The sequence below is a fragment of the Megalopta genalis genome, unplaced genomic scaffold, assembly GCF_051020955.1.
Source record: "Megalopta genalis isolate 19385.01 unplaced genomic scaffold, iyMegGena1_principal scaffold0043, whole genome shotgun sequence".
NCBI lineage: Eukaryota > Metazoa > Arthropoda > Insecta > Hymenoptera > Halictidae > Megalopta > Megalopta genalis.
Window position 1 is genome coordinate 1,147,172 of NW_027476112.1, and position 21,191 is coordinate 1,168,362.

At 36.6% G+C, this 21,191-nt stretch overlaps 3 protein-coding genes and 1 pseudogene across 10 annotated transcripts; 2 read left to right on the forward strand and 2 right to left on the reverse strand.

The window, feature by feature from the left end:
* Positions 1–2,188: 2,188 nt before the first annotated feature.
* On the forward strand, positions 2,189–4,690 carry LOC117228319 (alpha-N-acetylgalactosaminidase-like; annotated as a pseudogene). Its single transcript, XR_013035409.1, has 7 exons — positions 2,189–2,415; positions 2,993–3,167; positions 3,238–3,412; positions 3,500–3,594; positions 3,663–4,022; positions 4,136–4,300; positions 4,380–4,690. The product of XR_013035409.1 is annotated as an alpha-N-acetylgalactosaminidase-like (transcript).
* LOC117228318 (phosphoribosylformylglycinamidine synthase-like) lies at positions 4,591–10,932 on the reverse strand. Its single transcript, XM_076527803.1, is given in 23 exon segments — positions 4,591–4,941; positions 5,043–5,324; positions 5,429–5,590; positions 5,674–5,853; positions 5,923–6,139; positions 6,211–6,476; positions 6,551–6,749; positions 6,814–7,041; positions 7,101–7,226; positions 7,297–7,533; positions 7,611–7,957; positions 8,032–8,188; positions 8,258–8,286; positions 8,289–8,330; positions 8,388–8,648; positions 8,731–8,784; positions 9,115–9,173; positions 9,229–9,346; positions 9,349–9,594; positions 9,662–9,812; positions 9,880–10,021; positions 10,096–10,329; positions 10,925–10,932. Coding segments are annotated over 23 exon segments (3,924 nt in total). The 3' UTR covers positions 4,591–4,762.
* A 229-nt stretch (positions 10,933–11,161) lies between these two features.
* Positions 11,162–15,873, reverse strand: LOC143261236 (mediator of RNA polymerase II transcription subunit 25-like). Of its 7 annotated transcripts, none has more exons than XM_076527812.1 (15): positions 15,718–15,873; positions 15,045–15,180; positions 14,896–14,941; positions 14,653–14,777; positions 14,368–14,587; positions 13,709–14,297; positions 13,149–13,480; positions 12,884–13,065; positions 12,647–12,809; positions 12,383–12,574; positions 12,118–12,312; positions 11,869–12,057; positions 11,731–11,790; positions 11,530–11,643; positions 11,162–11,457 (listed from the first exon to the last, which is right to left on the reverse strand). In XM_076527812.1, exons 2-15 carry the CDS (start codon positions 15,164–15,166, stop codon positions 11,314–11,316), a joined length of 2,673 nt encoding a protein of 890 aa, XP_076383927.1. In that variant the 5' UTR covers positions 15,167–15,180; positions 15,718–15,873; the 3' UTR covers positions 11,162–11,313. The 7 variants fall into 7 exon arrangements, with proteins under 7 accessions (XP_076383927.1, XP_076383926.1, XP_076383925.1 ...); XM_076527811.1 differs by having other exon boundaries at positions 11,869–12,054; positions 13,149–13,483; XM_076527810.1 differs by having other exon boundaries at positions 13,149–13,483.
* A 435-nt stretch (positions 15,874–16,308) lies between these two features.
* On the forward strand, positions 16,309–18,947 carry LOC143261238 (uncharacterized). The gene is made up of 7 exons (XM_076527814.1): positions 16,309–16,551; positions 16,692–17,009; positions 17,119–17,407; positions 17,467–17,552; positions 17,625–17,822; positions 17,892–18,111; positions 18,216–18,947. The coding sequence occupies exons 3-7, from the start codon at positions 17,176–17,178 to the stop codon at positions 18,671–18,673; spliced, it is 1,194 nt and encodes a 397-aa protein (XP_076383929.1). The 5' UTR covers positions 16,309–16,551; positions 16,692–17,009; positions 17,119–17,175; the 3' UTR covers positions 18,674–18,947.
* Positions 18,948–21,191: the final 2,244 nt, after the last annotated feature.

Sequence of the window (21,191 nt, forward strand, 5' to 3'; positions counted from 1 at the left end):
AACGCATATATCACTCGAAAATCATAAAAACCATCGTTCTCATTTAGTATCGGCGCATTTCTGTTTAGTTTACAAATTGTTCACAACTTGAAGCATATTCGAAGTTCGTCAAATGTCCGAGAACGTTTTTTTAATTTGAATGTCACCGAGTTTTCAAAGTTTCGTCATTTGACAGATTTGAATCGGCCGTATAAAAGTGAGTAATGTTGTTTTAAAAATTATTTCTTTTTTTTTCTTAGTAGTTTTGAATATTTATTTATTTAAAGTCACAGTATACTAAAAAAAGAACACGAGAAACATCTTGTGTTGATACCGTGTATGTAATTCGAGAACGCGTACATTCTTGAACAATTTTAACGAAGGACAGAATACTTTCCCACTTTCTACGAAGAGTACAATTTTTCTTGAATAATGATCACGTTTGATACTGTAACAAGTCTACTAAATTGTTGGGTGAAAATGTAATCGAGATAAACGTTGCAACTGGTAGAGCTTATGAAATCGTGAAATCGAAAGTCAAACCCGATTCAATTCGTGGCTGTTATAATTAACGCTACGTCGAATTGTATAGAAATTATCGAATGAACGAAAGGCATTGTAGCTCTTTGTCTTTTCACAGAGTAAAACAATTTCTCCGCGTATTAAATCGCAAATACATACATGTGTTTCAGCGACAGACGGTATTGTCAGTCGATAAAGAGATATCGGAATCTATTCCCGATCGATTTTTCCTTTCAGTTAGGTAATCGAAATGAAAGTATGGAAAGAGCAACGCTGTAAAACCGGTGTTGATCAAGAATCAAGCGCTTTGCTCGAGATACTCTTAATTTCTTACATTTCATTGATCTTTCCCCCAGATAACAGTTTAATGGAATCATTTAAATGAAAGTTGTCTGCAGATTCTAATTTTTACATGATGTCAATACGGAAAGCGGCGAGGATTGTTTTGCAGAACAATATTTACATAAAATAACGTTATCAAGCGAGATCGTATCATTTGCAAACGAATTGTAAGATCTCCCGTGACCTTGAACAATTGTGTCCGTCAATGAATCTACAGAAGCGTATAGAGTGTGCATAGAAAGTGAAAAGTTTGTAACAATTTAAGCTTAGCAAGTGATTGCATTGTAATTATATGTTATACCTGTATACATGATTTTTAACATCTTTTATATTGTACGTATACACTTCTGCATATCTTTTTGTAATTGTTTTCTTTGTTGATTATACTTTCGTCGCAGAGAAAAGTCGGTACACGAAGGTGTTTTATAATTTTGGCCAGAAAAAGTCGCTTTCCGGACGACTGTGGCGACGTGGTCGATCGCATTTCCGTCTCAGGAATGTCAAATTTATCGTGTGTCTGTCTCCTCGTTCACGGCTTGTTTGTAAACACTTCCAATTATACACGAATGATCGTAATTTGAAAATTAACGATCAGCGAACGCGTCGAAAATTAATGATCCGTTTAGTGGATCACGGAGCATTACGCGGTAACTGATCTCTCTTCTTCGCGTTGCCATTTACGCCAGAAAGTGCAAATTGTGCATTGTTCTTCTGTTCAAACATTTGTATGGCATATTTGAAATAACCGCTCGATAAGACGGGAACACAGGATAATTCACCGAGTACGTATCACACTATTCTTCGTGTTGCCAGCTGTGGCAAATTAGTCAAATTGCACATACATATGTAACGCTGTTCTGTTCAACCATTTACGTGGCATATTTGAAATAACTGCTAGATAAACAGAGCACAAGATAATTCGCAGAGAGCAATGTAATTCTCCACCGAGTGTGTATTATTCGAGGGTAATCTTACACGTATCGCGGTGTACGAATATTTCGTAGCCGAAGAGACAAAGACGATATTCGCGGATAAAATGTGCTCGCGATTGTCTTTCGTAGGCGTAATTGTACCGTAATAGTTACACGGGCAATCAGCGCCTTGGTGTGCAGGCTCGTTCTCTGTACAAAAGGAAATCAATGCTCACACCAGCAACGACAGCGATTGTGTGTAAAAATGAAATGGGGCATTGGGTGAAAGTACTCTTGGCTTGGAGGTCTTATATCAGATCAGTCTGCCAAGAGCCGTGCAGGATGTGGATGGCAATTTTGCTCTGCTCCTAATGACCAGATCTCTGCCTGACTCCGACAGAGTCATACACACTTTTGTTAGAATTATCGTTTAACAAAATTATGATACCAGTGTCGTAGTACAACAACAGTCGGTTCAGTGTACGTGTGCAGTGAAAGGAATTAGTAAAACGAAACGGATATGGTGTTTGCTTGTGTCAGTGGCAGATTTGACATTGGCTCTTGATAATGGTCTTGTGAGAACGCCGCCCATGGGCTGGCTTGCCTGGGAACGATTTAGGTGCAACACAGATTGCAAAAATGATCCTGATAACTGTATCAGGTGAGAGTGTTAATTTTCAAATTTATCTTCTCACTTTCTTCAGCTTTCTACAATATTGATTCAAAGCTAGTTTATTTGGTAATCTTTCGTCGAAATTATAGTGTTATTATAGATTTTTAGAACTTACGAATGCTTGATAGTACAGCATGATTCTGTATGATAAAGTGAAACTTCATTAGCATCTCTGTTACATATCTCTAAATCTATTACTACCAACTCCAGTTGGTAGATGATTATCATGAAATGCAAAATTCAATTTCATTCTCAGAATGACCTATATAAAGGACAATGTAAAAAGTATATGAAAGTTTTGTCAGTTATTGTTTTTTAAGTAAAGGGATAATTAATCAAATCAAAAATATTTTTAGAAGAATCTATGAAACACAAGGATCTTTTATGTTGTGATTACATTGATGAATGTGGAAAAATACATTCTAAGAAAAATTTAAATGTTGTTCTTTCATAAGATGTTGCTTAGAATAGAACTGACTAGCATTTGATTCAAATCAAGGATGCATGACATCAACAATGACACTTAATAAAATTATTTAGAGCTGTGACATAGTTGTTTCGTAAGTGATCGGCTCTTTCGCACAATGGCAGACATTATTGAAGCAGAGGGCTATGCTGCTGTTGGATATGAGTATGTTAATGTTGATGACTGTTGGTTGGAAAAAGACAGAGATGTTGATGGTCAACTTGTACCAGATAGACAAAGATTTAAACATGGGATGAAAAGTCTTGCAATGTATGTTCCTATAATTACCTTCAACATAGGATATTGATTTCCTAGACTCACAATTCTCTATTTTGGCTTTGTAGATTCATTCAAAGGGTCTTAAATTCGGGATTTATGAAGACTTTGGTAACTATACATGTGCTGGTTACCCTGGTATATTAGGATACTTAGAAATAGATGCACTCACTTTTGCATCTTGGGATGTTGATTATGTGAAACTAGATGGTTGTTATTCCCATCCATCTGAAATGGACAGAGGTACAGCTTAAATTATTATACATATAGTCAATTAGAAACAAATTCTACTTAACTGACTTTATCAAATAATTTTATCAAATATTTTAGGCTATCCTGAGTTTGGGTTTTATTTAAATCAAACAGGTCGGTCTATGGTCTATTCTTGTAGTTGGCCAGTCTATCAAATTTATGCTGGAATGCAGGTCGGTCTTTATAATACCATCTGTAGAATATTACATTAGAACAGTCTTTGAGAGTATATAAATTTCAGCCAAACTTTACTGCCATAACGCAACATTGTAATCTTTGGAGGAATTTTGACGACATTCAAGATTCCTGGAACAGCCTAGAAACCATTATAGATTATTATGGAAACAATCAAGATGCGATTGTACCAAATGCGGGACCCGGTCACTGAAACGATCCCGACATGCTGATAATTGGTAACTTTGGTCTAAGTTACGAGCAAAGCAAAACACAAATGGCCTTGTGGGCCATTCTGGCGGCGCCTCTATTAATGTCCGTTGATTTACGAACTATCAGGCCCGAGTACAAAGCTATTTTACAGAATAGGAAAATTATTGCTGTGGATCAGGATCCACTGGGCATTCAGGGTCGACGTATCTACAAAGTTAGTTAATTAAATATTAGTAATAATGTAGTATGTGCATGAAAATTGAACAGTAGCGGGGAAATAGTGTGGGTTTTGGAATACGTTAGTAAGAGTTCTACTCTACTGTTTAGCATAAAGGCATTGAAATCTGGGCGAGGCCGATAACTCCCACCTACCAGAATTACTACTCTTACGTCATAGCGTTTGTAAATAGGAGAACGGACGGCACACCGTCCGATGTATCTGTTACACTAAAGGAGCTTGGGCTCCAGTATCCTGGAGGATACAATGTGGAGGTATGCGTTTACGGAACAATCACGATTCTAAGATTTAATTAGATTAAAATAAAAACTGCCAAAATAATTCTGTTTCCAGGATTTATACGAAGATGTAAATTACGGCGTTCTGACGCCTCAAACGAAAATAAAAGTCAAAGTGAATTCATCCGGTGTTGTGATATTGCGGTGCGACTTGCATTTAGAAGACGTTTTTGATACGAATCAATTTCAACAATTCTCGCCTTCGAATCAACTCTTTAAAGTCAGACAGAATTCGTTTAAGTGACACGAATTGAACAATTAAGAAATTTCTAATTGTAATTTACCATTTTTATTGTACTTGACTACACAATGTTACCATACTTTGTTAAGAAAGTAGAAAATAAAGAATTTTATAATCTATGAAAAGTTAATTCATTCAGAACATAGGCAATCTTGTTATGTACACTAATAGGCTGTTATCGTGTGGAATGTATTGAATCATTGTTTAGACAAACACCAGGCGTACGCGTTATCAAAAATACGTTGCCATGGCGAAATCTCGTATTTCACCCAATCTGCGGGTTTCCAAGGCCACTGCCACATTTGCGTACATCGTTCAGGATGTGACATCATCGCGAGATGCCGTCCATCCGCGGAACAGATACCAGCAATACCACCTAAGGTAATACAAAATATTTGATACATAATTTCGTCAGATTCAAACACTGATTCCCTATCATCCGCATTGATATTTACACATAAATACACGAATTCTCACCTATACTACCATTAGGATTAAGAGGATATTGTTCGGTTTGGTTGCCGTAATCATCAGTATACCTGATGGCCAAGCAATTATTGTTTTGAAGCTTCTTCAACGTATCATCGTTTCTGAAAGTAAATCTTCCCTCGCCATGTGCAACCCACACGCCTAATACGCTATTTTCCATTCCATTCAGCATTATGGATGGTGACTTATCAATTCTGACCGTACTCCACCGACACTCAAACCTCTCGGATAGATTATGATCTAAGAAAACCTCTGGTTCTTCAACATTACCTGCGTTAGAAGGAGGATATGATCAAGCGTGTTAATGAAATTCATGAATTTCGCAAGCACAAATTCCTTATGCTGGATACATTTTATTACTCAACAGAACATACCGGTTTCGTTTCCTATCCATCCCAACAGGGACATTAATTGACATCCGTTACAAACTCCTAAACTGAACGTGTCTTTACGAGAGATAAATGCTTCCAATTGCTTCTGTAAAGACGGATGGAAGAGGAGACTTGCTGCCCATCCCTTGGCTGAGCCCAAGACATCTGAAATTATAGATAAGTTTAAACCAATTATACTTAATGCAGTAGCAGTAATAATTTCCCTCTACAATAAATGAACAATGTACCGGCATAACTGAAGCCACCAGGAAAGATGACACCTTTGAACCTGTCAAATGTTACTTTGTTGTCTAATAAATCTTGCATTGCCACATCATAAACCTCAAAGCCGGCTTGCACCAAGGCTGCCGCCATTTCCCTATCGCCGTTTATGCCTTCTTCTCTTATCACGGCTACGGTGATCTTTGCTGTAGAATCGATAGAAACTATAAAATTTGCTGTGACGTAAGCAAATACTAGATAACAATTTTACGAACAAGTTAAAGTTTTATGAATCCTAACAGGTTTTACATCAGGGTTAAAGGACAACTTGTAAACTGGCGCAGCTCTATCTTTGTGTCCATCAAACTCTTGTAATGCACATTCCACATTTGTTTGACGACGTTCTAATTGGTAGCTAGTTTCTTCCCATAGAGACATCAAGGATAACACTGTCGAATCCAAGACAGTCCGATTTTGAACTTTGACATTTATCTAAGAACATAATGTGAAAGTAATTATAAATGCTCATATTAAAGATTTCGCATAAAATTTAGAGTAAATACTTTCGAAGTCATCCCAAACTTTTCAGATCGTCCAATTGAATATATAGGAGCATTAAATTGTTTGAACACATTTAACACGTGTTGGTAATTTTCTTCATCAACTTCCAATATCCAGCCCACTTCTTCGGCGAATAAAACTTCTATAGGTGTTCCAGATTTGTGGGAAATATTAACGTCCATTCCAGACATACCAGCAAAACACATTTCTAAAAGACACGTGATAAGTCCCCCATCGCTAACATCGTGTCCTGCCAATATTTTTTTCTCTGTAAATAGAAAAAAAGTATTTTTTTATATCTTCTCAATATAATGAAAGAAATATTAAAACATTATAATTCACCTGCAATCAACTGTTGCGTCGCTTTGAAAGCATTTTTCAATAAATCGGCATGTCTCATATCTGGAACATAGTTACCAAGTGATTTATACACCTGAGCTAAAGCCGTACCGCCGATTCGACTTTGTCCATTAGACAAGTCGACGAATAACAAGCTGCCATTCTTCCCTGTCGCAGGTGCTTTAAAGTCTGGCGTTACCACCTGCAATATGAAACTGTTAGTTGAATATAAAAACCTAGATAAAGATGTTTTAACTCTTACTTACATGTCGGATATCCGGACAAGGCGCATAACAAGAAACTACAAGTGTCCCTGGCGCTTTAACAACATCTTTACCAATTCGAGCAGCCATGCTAAGAGAATCTTTACCTCCGTCGATTGCAATGCCAAGTTCGTTCATCAATGAACACATAGCAGAACACGCATCGTATAGTGCAGCACCCTCTCCTGGTAATTTGGCAGCCCACATCCAATTACCGCTGCATTTAACATCCTATAGTGTGTAAACTTTAGTAAACAAAAAAGTTCAATTTACGTTGATACACCTAATACCTTTAAATCTGAGATTCGCGCGAATACTAAATTGCTTAAGGCCTCTGCCACGGTCATGCGAGCTCCAGCTGCTGCATTTACTAGACCCTTTATTGGCTGTTCTCCAATAGATGTAGCTATGCCAACCTACGAAGATTTGCATGAAAAAATATATTGCTAATGATACTATTTATTAACAAATTATTTCTCCGTTTACTGTTGAGAAGTAAGAAATTGCAGTTACAGCAACATCGGCAAGAGGAGTATGCAGAGGACCAACGCATTGTTGCTGCGCTATCAATCCAGTTACACAACGGTCAACCTTATTAGTTAAATATCGTTTGCTGCCAACTGAAGGCAAACGCAAGACTCTTTCCAAAGCAGATTGTACGGTCAAATCTGTTGGAAGTGACAAAGAAGGTAGTTGTATGTTTCGCCTCTGAAAGTTGAACGTCTGCGAAACCAAAAAATTATGTTTAGTTTCAACTTTATCACAAATTAATATGTTCTTTGATATTTCTGCACGTTTACCTTACGCGGCATTTTCTCGAGTACCAATTCTAAATCTAAATCCACCGGATGTCTCTTCTCATCCTTATAATTTTCATTTAGATACTTTGATACGTTACAATCGATTTCTTCAGAAAGAATGGCCTTTCCATTTCCGGTAACAGTTCCTACGAAGTTGATAGGACATTTCTCTCTAGCTCCTGTTTCCTTGAGTAAGCCAGCATCTTCAGGTTTACATAGAATTGCATCATTCTCTTGATACTCAGCACCCCATAATTCCAAAGTACTGATGCTTGGATCACCTAGCTCAAATTTCTTGGTGAAGATAACAGCGCCAGCAGGTTCTACCAATTCCTTTAGAACGTTGCCTAATAGTATTTGAAACATACAATGATTTAATTGTCTTATAATTATGATATAATTATATGAAAATAATACTCACCATTCCCTCCCGCTCCTTGATCATGTATACTGAGTATTGGATTCTTTTGTCCCATTTCTGTACATGCACGAACCACTCTGTTCAGTTTCTGCTCCATTTCCGGATCACCCCTTTGGACTGCTCCAAAATCGAGTTCTGATTTATTATCGCCTTGTACCTAATAACTCTGAATTATTTAGTTGAACACAGAAAGAATGATGTTAATGAATGATCGTAATCAAAATACTTCGATGGAACTGGCTGAGCCACCCCCACGCCGATTCTGTATACAGGACCACCAATTTTTATTACTTCCATACCTAAAATAATTAATCTTCAATTGTTATGCATTGCATTCGCTTATCTTTAACCCAGACCTTTTGCTGATGCAACTTTCTGTGACATATCAGTGTCCATTGTACCCAAGCCTCCGCTAAACATTATGGGTTTAATCCATTCACGACGTTCCCCAATATTATCTATCATTCCAAAAGAACGAGCAAATCCTGTTATTAGTGGTTCTCCAAATTTGTTGCCGTAATCGGATGCACCGTTACTAGCTTGAACTATAATCTCTAATGGACTAGCCATGTTGCTAGGGTATGGAACATCTTTCTCTTCCCATGGCAAGTCGTACCCTGCCAAATAAATAAAATGGTTGGTAAGAACAATAATCATTTTTCGGCATCCACAAATTTAAAAAAAAAAGATAAAACGAACCTGGGATATGTAAATTTCCAACAGAATAACTAGCAGTTCCAGCAATATAATATCTGTTTTGTCCGTACGTTCGGTTAGTCGCCTAACGTACATGCGCGACCGAACTATTGTACGCTCGATTCGCGCTTCCTACGGCAAATTAATAACGTGGAAGGATCTCTAGTAGTCTTAGAGAACTTTATTTTTTGTGTTGTACTCTCTGCGAGCGCTGGTGGAAGAATGCTCTTCCAACGCTGGAAGAGCATTGGAAGATTGTTTATTATTGGTCAAGGCACGAATCACCCCTTGGAGGGGGGTGTCTGCCTTGACCCTTGTTGGGGTCTGAGAGGGTTTCCCCAATGGTGGGACCTTTTTATGGCCCTTGTCTCTGGACGCAACAATATCCTCCTCTGCCAATGCCTTGACTATCTCTGAGTCTGCCTCCAGTTCCAGTTGTAGCACCACTGCAAATTACAATTTAGTGTAATTACAAATAAGAAATTAGTCAGTATTACTTACCTAAATGGAGCAACACCAGTTGGAAAGTTGTGAGTTTCAGCGGTAAATATGAGATCTTGAGTAACATTTTCTAAGTGGAAAAAGCTACATTTGTTAGTCAAAGTAGGTCTTAATGTCTACTGTTGTCACTAAACTTAATTGTGTTATTCGGATTCGAGTGTTTTTGTGTCTCTATAATCATATCAAGTAATGATTTCTTCATCTCTTCATTGTCAATAACTACGTATCCTTTAAAAAACCAATGACGACTATGCTCGCTATTAGATTGCGCTAAATCGAAACATTCGACACTGGTCGGATTTCGTTTCAATTTATTAAGAAACAGGTCTGTATAAAAATCTAAATCCCAGTTATTGAATGCCAAACCTACATAAAAAATAAAATGAGTTTTATCTTGAATAATATGTTGTTGTATTTTATTTTAGATATGTACCTAATTTTGAATTAACTTCCTCCAATGCTTTTAGTCCACCTTTGAGGACATCCACTTCAAACCAGTCATCAGGTCTAAAACCATGATCAAATGTTTCTATCGGTTGCATGTACCTACATTGAGTCATTTTATCATCTAATGTCTCTGCTATCTGTACAAAAATATAAAATTATAAATACTGCTTCATTTGTATTTTAAATGACGAATTTTATACATACAGTATCTTCCAAGATTTTATCAAGTTTTCCATTATGTTTGATGCAGTATCTAATAGTTGCTTCAATTCTTATTATCTTATGCAGGTTGACAGACTTACAAATTGATACAGCATTGCTGGAGAATGCAGTGGAAAAATTCAATCTGTAAAAACATGAGATATTAGTTATTTATATTATACTATTAATAATAATTATTTATCTAATGGTTTGCTTTACCTTGGACCAATTTCAATAACTAAGCTACCATCCGATTTATGATCAAATATACTCTCACTCTTTAGGCAATGTTTTTCGAATGGAGGAATAAGAATCCATTTTAATAGTTTCAATTCTTCATCACTTAAAGACTCCTTAGTTTCAACATAGTAGCACAATTCTGTCTCCAGTCCAATTATTGACTGGATGATTTGTAAACCCAGATGATTTGTAAACTTTTATGATACCCATTGTCTATGAACAAAAAATTACAAATAAAAGAAACACAAAAGAAAATAAAGTGTAGAAAGAACACAGTACAGTGATGCAGATCGACCATAACAATCGACCCCCCTGGTATAGAATTAAATGGAATCAGTGTGCTATCTTTATTTATCAGTGTGGTAATTGCAAAATAGAACACCCATGTTATTTCAAATGGACATCTTGCTCAATGATATTCTTATCTGTCTGAGATTATGTGTGTTATGTCTTCACATTTTACTGTGAATGTAAGCATCTTTTTGATGCATCTGTTCTTAATTATTGGTTGTATGAATACAGGCTTAATATTAATAAGAATAAATTAAATTTTATTAGAGATATATTTATGGCTTTCATATTTCAAACTTGATTAATATACATGTGAATTTACAGAATAAAAATTCATCTCTTGTTAACAAAATCTGCAACTTTACTTTGAGACTTAATTTAAATATATGTATGTATATGTATGTACATATGTATACAATGCATAATGTATACCGTATACTAAGTGCAAAAACAAATCTTTTTTTAATGATTTAAGACAAGTTTATTTATTATATAACGAGTATACATAGTAACTTACAGTATCATCTGCACGTATATACAATCTCAAAACCTTGTATGCTTGTAATTATTCCACGCAACAGGTTCTTTTAGTTACCACGTTCAACTGTATGACACATAACCTTCCTGTTTCCTACCACGTGCTTTTAGGTTTATCAACAAAAAATTGTTACATGCGAACAATCATTGTTTCTGTAGAAATTACGTCAAGATTTATGAATTAATTTATTAGATCGCATATTAATAATTCTCTCAATTCATTCGTAATTCTGTTAATTTCTTTGATCATAAAAAGTAATACATGATTTACAGTCTTAACAAACATATTTATATAATACTTATGTAAAATAGCAAATAGTTTACTTAAATACATCGTTTCGTTATAAAAATTTTTACTATCTAAATCGCTTATCCGAGGAAATCATAATTGTTAACATCTTCAAATTGTTGATTCTGTGAATTACCAGGTGCCATAGGCCTAGTTGGCATTTGTCCTCTGGCAGCAACAATTTGTTGTTGTAGTCCAAGTACTTGCCTGTATGGTGGTTGTGGCTATAGAAAAGAATTAATATATGTAAACAAATTAATTATCTAATGGTTTAAATCAATTGTACGTTGTCATACTTGTTGTAATAAATGTCTGAGACCCATATTTGAACCAGGGCGCATCAATCTTGGCGCGTTTGCCTGTTGATTGGCCATACCGACAGGATTAAGAGCTCTTTGCGCTTGCTGAGCCTATAACAAAATCTTTGTTCAGTTCCTTCTAATTGCAAGTAAAATATACAATGAGAGAAACAATCTTTCACAATCAAAGCGCTTCACCTCTAACTGTTGTTTATACTGCATTTCTTGCTGTTGTGCTACTTCCAAATTTTGTTGAATCTATAAATGAAATTTATGTACATAATATCAGAGTTCAATACTTTTTGTTAATATGATTTTAGTATTTTTCATATTTACATTTACTTCTAACTGAGACTTATATTGTGCTTCCTGTTGCTGTGCAGCTTCTAGCGTTTGCCTCAAATGTTGGATTTTCAACAGGTTCTGACGCCTAGCTATTTCCAAGTCATCGAACGGTGGTCTCTGTTGGCCTATCATTGTGCCAGAAGGTTGTGCAACTTGAGGTCCAGTTATTTGCCCGGTCTGCTAATATATTAATCATACAGTTTTTTATCCAACTAATGTCATTTTTATTGTGCTATTCACCTGCATACTAATTTGGCTTTGTGGTCCAACGGACGATGTCAATGTTTGTTGTGCAGCGTTAGTGGGGACAACATTTTGAGTTATTTGACCTCCTCCCATTGCCATAGTGTTTGTTTGAGACATAAGAATGCCACCTTGCGATGTGCCCGTGGTTGGCATGGGTCCAGTTATCGCATTTCCTTGTGCAGGACCAGCCTATGATATTTAATTAACACATGTCTATTTCTGGAAATTGTTAATTGACCATATCAAAATGTAGACTAACTTGTCCTTGTCTCATGGAAGCGTGAGACGTTTTCTGTTGCTGAATTACTTTTCGAAGACGGTCCACAAAACCTGACTGATCGTTTGGAATAAATCCTAAATATGTTCTTTTTTCAGCCGTGTACAGGAGAATAAGTACTTTTATGTCGCAAGTCGATGGTGGCGCAGGAAAGGTGAAGTGAACACAACCTGCCTGTAATTTGACTGCTATTTCGATGTCTGATCAAATTAATATATTTTATAAAAATGTATATGGGATACTAACAAATCCGGAGCTCATAACTTTAGTCAAGGATTCCAGTGCCTCGCATTGTGCTGGATGGAACAAAACGGACTTAGAATTCTTCAAATAAGATCCACCAATGTTGCCTATCAAATGTTTAGGCATCAGTTGCATAAGGAGCTTTTGCGGCCAGGTGTCGGCTTTCCTATAAACCAATCGAGAATATTAACCTGACAAAAATGCTTATAGCACAGCTATTTATTCCCAGAAGGGACTTACAATTCTGGATCGCCGTCTTTAGAATTTGCAGAAACATGACAAGGTAGATGTCTGGTCTGTTTTTGCGTATCCGCAGGTGCTTTAGCTTTCTCAACCCACTCGATCATGCCGTGCCATATCGTATGTCTTTCTCTTGGTGCTGAAATCTGTGGGCCAGCTACAGGTCCACTACTTATATTACCCTGGAACAGTCACATACTTATAAAAGATTCTCCAATTAAAATGAATAAAAAAAAATCATGCAAGATACTCTTTAAAAAACTACCTGTGCTTGAGAATGTAGCACTTGCTGCTGCTGAGTAACCGACGATACCGATGCCTGTGTTTGCGAAGTAGTAACTGTTTGTGGAACTTGAGTAGGCACGGATTGACTAACGCATGATACTGTAAGTTGCGGCGTGCCCTGTCCATGATTTTGTTGGGCCGACATAGGCATCGAAGACTGTTGTTGCACATTTTGCTGTTGCTGTTGTTGCTGCTGCAATTGCATCGTGAATCTCACTTGCTGATGCTGCTGTTGTGTAAGTTGCTGCTGTTGCTGTTGTTGTTGCTGCTGCTGCTGCTGTTGCGCATTGGCAGCCATAACGTTGGTGTTGGCTACTGAAAGTGCATGCAACATGTGAGTACTATGAAGAACTGAAAAGAAGTAAGAAGATCGAATTTTTAACACGAATAATATAAAATGATCCTATATGCTGTGATACTGTCTACAATTACTGGCGATAATAATTAATACTACATCAAATAAATACGTTAATTATATTGCAAATCAGCTAAGCACTTTTCTACTGACTAAATTTATTAAAAGTTTGAATCCATTATTACCGTCCATTCTTTGACCAAATGGTGTTACATTAAGACCCAACGAAGGAGGCTGATTTAACTGTGCTATCAAGGCACTGCTCTGAGGATTCGCGGCTCCAGTGTTTCCTGGTGTCACAAAAGGTCTCCATCTTGGGCCTGTTCTTGTTTGTGCTGGTGGGTGATAAGTTGGTGGAGCGGATATTTGAGGATTGTAGGGTGGTCTTCCAGTACTCATAACAGTCGGAATTGGTACCACCGTTTGATGAACTGGAGCAATATTTTGGGGCGTTTGATTTCTGAATGGAGGACCTTGTGACTGGGTTGGCTGAGCAATATTTTGTTGAACTTGATTCGTATTTGGACTGTCATTGCTTTGCAATGGGCTCAACGGAATTTGTGCAGCTGTGCCCGGATTGTTATGAACAGCACCGCCAATTGGAGGACTAACAGGCCTTTCTTTCAAATTGTAATTACGTAGCAGCACCAAATGTCGTGGATCTTTAGCATAATTTTTAGTTTGCGACGACTGTAGGTCACCTCCAGCTTTTTCGAACATTTTAAACAGTGCGGGTATTTTTCTTGGTGATAATATTGAAAGATTAATGTTCCTCTGTAACGAGAAAATATTGCTATAGATCTATGATACAATTTGTATATTGAAATTATTTGTATTTGTGTACCTCTTGATACAAAGTAGCCACCTGCTCTATGGTATGGCCAGCAAATTTATACGACTCTTGTATGACCGTCTGATAAGGAGGAGAATTACAAATCAGAATACAATGTTTCTGTGATGCTGTATTCGGTTCACGTCGTAACTGTAAGTCCTCGAAGCATTGCAATCCAGTAGCAAGACCTTCTCCAATATTTGCATACGACTCACCTTTCCCACCAACCATCCTATTCAATTATAAAAGACCTCATATAAACAGAGAAACTATTACATAACAAATTGCATTACTTACTCTAACTTATCAAGAACAAGTTGTAACTTGTGAGGATTGGCATACGGCCCAAAAGTTTCTGTACATGGTGCTGGCAAACAGTCGGCAGCATGGTATATCACTATACCATACAATGTTGAACTATTCTAAAGAGAAATAGAAACAACTTATTAATAGTCATCAAATTTAATACAAATTACATTGATATTTATCAGATGTAATTATATATTCTGCAATAAGATAATGAACCATTTATTATTTTACCTCGGACACATATTCCCTATCTTCGATGGGACCTTGATTGAAATATCTGTAAAATACAAAAATTGCAGATGAATAAATGTGAAATAAGCAAAAGGACCCTATTTTATGAAACAAAGCATAAAAATACAAATATGTAACTTAGAACATACTCGAGCGTTGGACCCACATAATTAGTTCTGAGATCATTAAGATAGGCTCCATTTACAGCTGTGCCTTCAATGACAAATATTACATCTGCCTGCGTTCCATGTTCCGTAGGACCAGCCACCATTTTTGTTATATTATCTGCCAGAATATGAAAAATATGTAAAAATATGTAAATGTTAATAGACGTACTTACTCTTGGCAAGAGTCGGATTATTAATGCTTCTAATATGAAAGATACAAAAAAATAAAAATTTTACAGTATTTTTGATACAAACGTTTACAATCTAATAAAAATGAATTGGACTTGCTTAAAATTTACATCAGACTGCTCGTAAATTATACTACAAAGTATGTGTTTGAGAGCAGTTAAAAGTGACAGCTGATATTTGTCTATGCAAACAATACCACAACTTTGTAGGTTAAAGACATTCTTAACAATTCCACAAAATTACTAATTACCACAATTGCATTAAATCGTCAACCAAACACAAAACGATGCTTAACAATCATTAAATGATTTATTAACAGTAAATATTACGCAGTGAAAACATTTATAACATGAAAGTATCGAAGTTGGTTTTGTGTTTCTAAATTCTCTCTACGTAATGAGTTGGGAATCAGCACTGACAAATTTTATTTAAAGACAAAGATAAATTGTTAAAAATTGTTTTATACCTCAAGTTACATACAATCTAATAATTACTGATATTTAATATTCTTGTCAATTAAACTGAACTGGTAAAACAAAAATCGTCTAAAGCAATACCAGAATATATATGTTATTTTGGAAGGTTGGTAATGCAAACTTGAGAGCTTAAAGCTTGCTTTCACAATGTTCAAATTATTGAAGGAATGTCATATTAGCTGAAACTGCTAGCCAAAACAGAGCGTTTAAATTTCGCCACAGGTGACGCTACTGTTTGGCAAACAGTTTGGGCATTTTGCCACTGACTAATTGGCGCTGTACAGTAACTGAATAAAGTTTCTTGATTCTGCCACTAGCACCGCCACTATCGTAGAAAAAGAAACAGAAAATAAGAATTTAAAGATTCTATTATAAATTACTAAATTACTATTAGAAGTAGTATGGACATTTGTACTAATTGCGTAAAAATTGTATTAATCAGAAATACGTTAATTCACGCACAGGAAAGTACCTGTCGGACTCACTGCAGACCGCCACCATCGAGCCCTAGGACATCAGTTGTCTTTAGTTGTTAGACTAGATTCCCGTTTGTCTTCCGTGGAAATCGCTGAGAGTGTGATTCAGTGTAATTTATGACATGGTCACGTGATTATAGTTCGTTGATTTAAAATAATTCAAATTCGTAAACAGATTCCTGAATTACAGGCATGACATTATGTAGCGTTCTACCGTTGTGCATAAAATAAAACTAATGATCCAATAAGAAAGTTCATGAAATATACAAGTTTATTTTATGCAGTAACGGTTATAGATTGAAAGGACGAAAAGATAAAAGACGTTACAACATTCTCGATAGTGAACACGTAAGTATTCCAAACAATTTACAACAGTTTTTCTTAATCAAGAGCATTGTTTTCTTAGTTATTTGAAAAATAAATATATTTATCGTGAAAAGAAACGAAAATATAATATTTTCAATCAACATTTGAATTTTCGTTTATAGCTACTCTATTTGCCATAATTATTTCCGTAAGTTTTTATAATTACATTAAAATTGAAGTGGACAACACCGATTAAGAATGAAAACAAGCATGACGGCATAGCAATGAAGAGCCCTATAATGTACAAGACACCTGTGAAACGGCATGATTCAATTTCAACGCACGCAACATGTCAAAACAATATAAGTTGTTTCAGTGTGCTTCCTAGTCATATTACTCCACCATCAGGACTAACAACGTTTATGGCATGAAATCCATTTGAGACTGATTTAAGTAGTAGACTGCATTTATCTATAATTAGTCCGACTGTGTTTAGTAAGGTAATCCTTTAAAATATTTTGTAACTTGCCGAAATGTAAAATAGAGTTTTAATTTGTTGGATAATGCTATTTTTTAAATTAATATTTTCTTACGATATTGTTCACGCAGGTTTCAAATTCGTCCCAGCAGTCTCCAGATTTTGCATGGTGCGTGGATGAACTGGCCATGATACAGCCAGCAAGTATAGAAGAATTTCCTGAGCAACAGGTACACTGTATCGATCAAGAAACTGAAGTAAAAGCTCAAGCAGCTATCGATCGATTTTTTAAGGAGAATAAAATCATTCCAAGCCCATGGGAAGTAAAGAAGAAAGACAGTAGAATGAAAATTAAAACAGACACTCCAACTAGAGCATCTAGTAACATGAATGCAGTATCTTCCAAATTGAAGAAAGATGGTAATTACTATAAATTTTGCACATCGCATTCCGATTGCTTAAATTTTATATTTTCTCAGGATGGAGTCAAACACTATTATCGTTGCCGCCTGATTTACCATCGCACGTTGAAGAAGTTTTAAAACCTTATTTGACATTCACTCAAGTAAACAAAAAGATTGCAATCAGAGTGATTTAAATATAATAAATTTTTTGCTGATTTTTTTCTATTTTTCAGGAACAGAATCTTGAGAGTGATGACTCGAACTCGAGCAATAACTCCTTGAGAAGAAAGTTATTCTGCAACCACGATGAATATTTGGATAAAGAGGAAAACTTTTCTGAATCTGTGTCATCTGTGAAATTGAATGGATCTCTTATATTGTCTTCCAGTCATCCACAAAGTGGCATGCTAGCAGATGGAGTTCCATTCAAAGTAACTTGAAATTCTTATTATTAATGGATCTCTTAATTTTGGGTAGACTTCAATAAAATTTACTTCCAGCCATCACAAGATTCAGAAAATCGTTTCGATACATCTGAAATTGTTCTTGATAATTTATCTTCTCCGAACATATCTCCAATACATAAAAGAGCAAATAACATGTCTTGCGAAAGTATACAATTTCGAAATCGTTCAGTTGTCCGATTAGACTTTGTCACAGAAATGAGCGTGGATCAATCCAGCGAGGAAGATAACGAATACTCAAATGATAATTCTTCAGGTATTCCCTACAACATTATTTTCATTAAATTTGTACATGCTTTTATTTGTATATTTTTATATAATACATTTGAACATAATATTTATGTTTTCTCGACCTTTTAGATGTGTCCTTTGACAACGTTATGACACCAGTGGCAGAATACGAAATTCATAAGTTCCTAAATTTCGACAATAACTCCGAGCATGCTCAAATTAATAACTCGCCCGGGACGAAAATTGTCGCGAAAAATTCGACTTATATCGAAAAGAACTTTGAGACTGAGGACGTAGAACTTCCTTCGAAAGATCGAAACGATATTTACACATTTACTAAATTAGGCATGTCTGACCAACAAAGTGTTTCAAACTCTGTACAAGACACCGGTTATCAGACTTATAGTATGAATAGTGCAACGAATATAACTGGCAGCTGTAACAATACTCCAGTGAAGCAAAAGATTTGTTACAGTGAACGACTTTTATTGACGGACGACGTCCAACAGACTAACTGGAAAGAGAACATGAAAAATGTATTCTGTTCTACACCCTCAAGATCAAGTAAGAAAAATCATATATTTTAAATAATTTTTACGTATTAAGTAAGCAATTTAAAAGTGAATTATGTCTTCGGAATATGTATAAGATTAAGCTAAGATACTTAGAAAAAAAATTAATTTAATACTTTTACACTAACAAATCGTGTAAAGGTAATAGTACAATTGTTTCAAGAATCACTTTATTATTTGTTCCTGATATTTACAGTCTTACATTACTATCTTGCTCTTATGTTTTGTTTTTTGGTTAAAATTTATAGCAAGTAAATTGTAATATATAATAAATAAGTGTAAATGGGAACGATACGAGATTATCTCTATCTATTCACTGCCGTGTGTGTAGTTCGCAATATATCCTCAGTAAAGTATTATTAAAAAAGAAGTACATATGCAAAAAATATATTATATTTTTTGTAATAGAATGTACTATAATAAGCCATTAGAAAGGCAATGTGTTAAGATATTTGTACAATGTAATCAAACGTCCGTATTAAATATACTATTATAATAATGTTAAAAAAACTTTTTACATCGTCAACCGCATCATTTGAATCTCGTTGAACGAAGAAAGACGCGCCAATTTCAAATTCGTATTTTCCAAACGAATTCAATTGTTCTCTGGAGCGGACCTCAAACAAGCCTGCGCAACGATCAATTTCATCATCAAAATTAAAGTGTCTACCGGACTATCTCACGAAACCACTTTCCTGTCTTTTCCAAGCATCGAACAGGAATCATTCTGCCACAATGAACCGACACTGCGTTTCCGACAAACATGAAAAATTGTACATCTTGGAAGCTTTCGTAAGCCACGTCAGTTTATACCCTGAGAAACTGCACGGAATCGATGCGTCCAGCCTGGGCGTTGATATGCAATTTCCAGACATGCCATTGTTTCGAATCTTTCAAACGTCTTTTACGCTAACCAAACCGGACAGAAATAAGGAGTCGGTGCGCGAAGCCAAGTTCCGTAATGTCTTTTTCAACGCCGGCAAAGTATATATATTCACCAGAGCTCCCGGAGAATTGGTAGAGAAACTACGTACAAGACCTATATTATTAGATGTTTACAAGATAAAGGAAATATTGCTGTGTCCCGAGGAAGTGAAGAAACTCCCTCTCGGTAGAACAAAGATCCCCATGTCGGGATGTCTTTGCGACTACGTAACGATGACGAGCAACGACCACAAGCATCTGCCTAAATCGTACCAAATAGATAACACATTTGGCCTCGTCGACGACGACGACGAGAAACCGTCCGGCTATATAAACATATTTTTGAGACTAACTTGCTTCGGCACGTACACGACCAACGCGTTTTCGATCTTCGAGCAGAAGATGCTTTTCAAGAATCTCGGCTCGTTCAATGAATTTCTGTGTACAAAAGTACCGTACGAAGACGAGGACGACAGAAGAGCGGCAGAGGCGAGCTCCAGATTCTGTTCACCTTGCAAAGAATTCGAACAAAGCGAGTTGGATACACCGCCGAGACCCATTAATATAGCAGGCCTCGTCTTCGTGGCTCACATCAGAAGAAAAGCAACTAATCATCTCAGAAAATCATGGTACGCCGACAAGTGGACACTTTGGGGAAACAAGGACACTTTGAAGAATCAAAATGAACTACTATTGGAGAGGAATGGACGAGGATGTAAGGCGATACATTACGACCTGCGACGTGTGTCAACGCAACAAAACACAACGTACGCCATTCGCACACTCCGCCATTATTACAGATACACCACTACAACCTAATGACAAAATCGCTATGGATATATTCGGACCACTGCCAGTCACACGGAGAAACAACCGACATATCCTCAGCATCCAGGATCAGCTCACGAAATACCTCATACTCGTTCCCCTCACCGCGACCAGAGCAGAAGACATGGTCAACGGTTTACTCGAAAACTATGTATACACATTTTCAACACCAAAAGCTATACTCACCGATCAAGGTGCAAACTTTATCGGCCAGGTAATGCAAGAGTTTGAGGAGAATCTCGGGATACAACATATCCAGACAACCTCTTGGCACTCACAGAGCAACGGATCGCTTGAACGAGCTCATGCAGTGATTCAAGATCTTCTAAAAACAGCCACAGCGGAGCACACAGAACTCGAATGGGACGAAGTTGTAAAGCCCATCACACTCGCCTACAACACTAGTGTCCACGAATCTACCGGACGGACACCTTTCGAACTGACGTTTGGACGAACGGCTAACGTACCATCAGCAGTTAGATCCACTCCAGGCACAACCTATGAAACCTTGGTAACCAAATGGAGGAAACGACACCACCAGTTGATTCAGGCCGCAAGAGAAAGATTAGAGGAGAGCAAGAGACGCAGTAAAGAACGTCATGATTCCAAGCGTGTACGTACACACCCGGTATACCGCCAGGGAGATCAAGTGCTGATCAAAGACCATATGGCAAGAGGGAAGCTCGCCAAAACATGGAAAGGCCCTTACCGCATTGAGGCCTTCCACGCGGAGAACAACAACGTCACCTTGGAAGTCAATGGACGATTACAGAAGGCACAT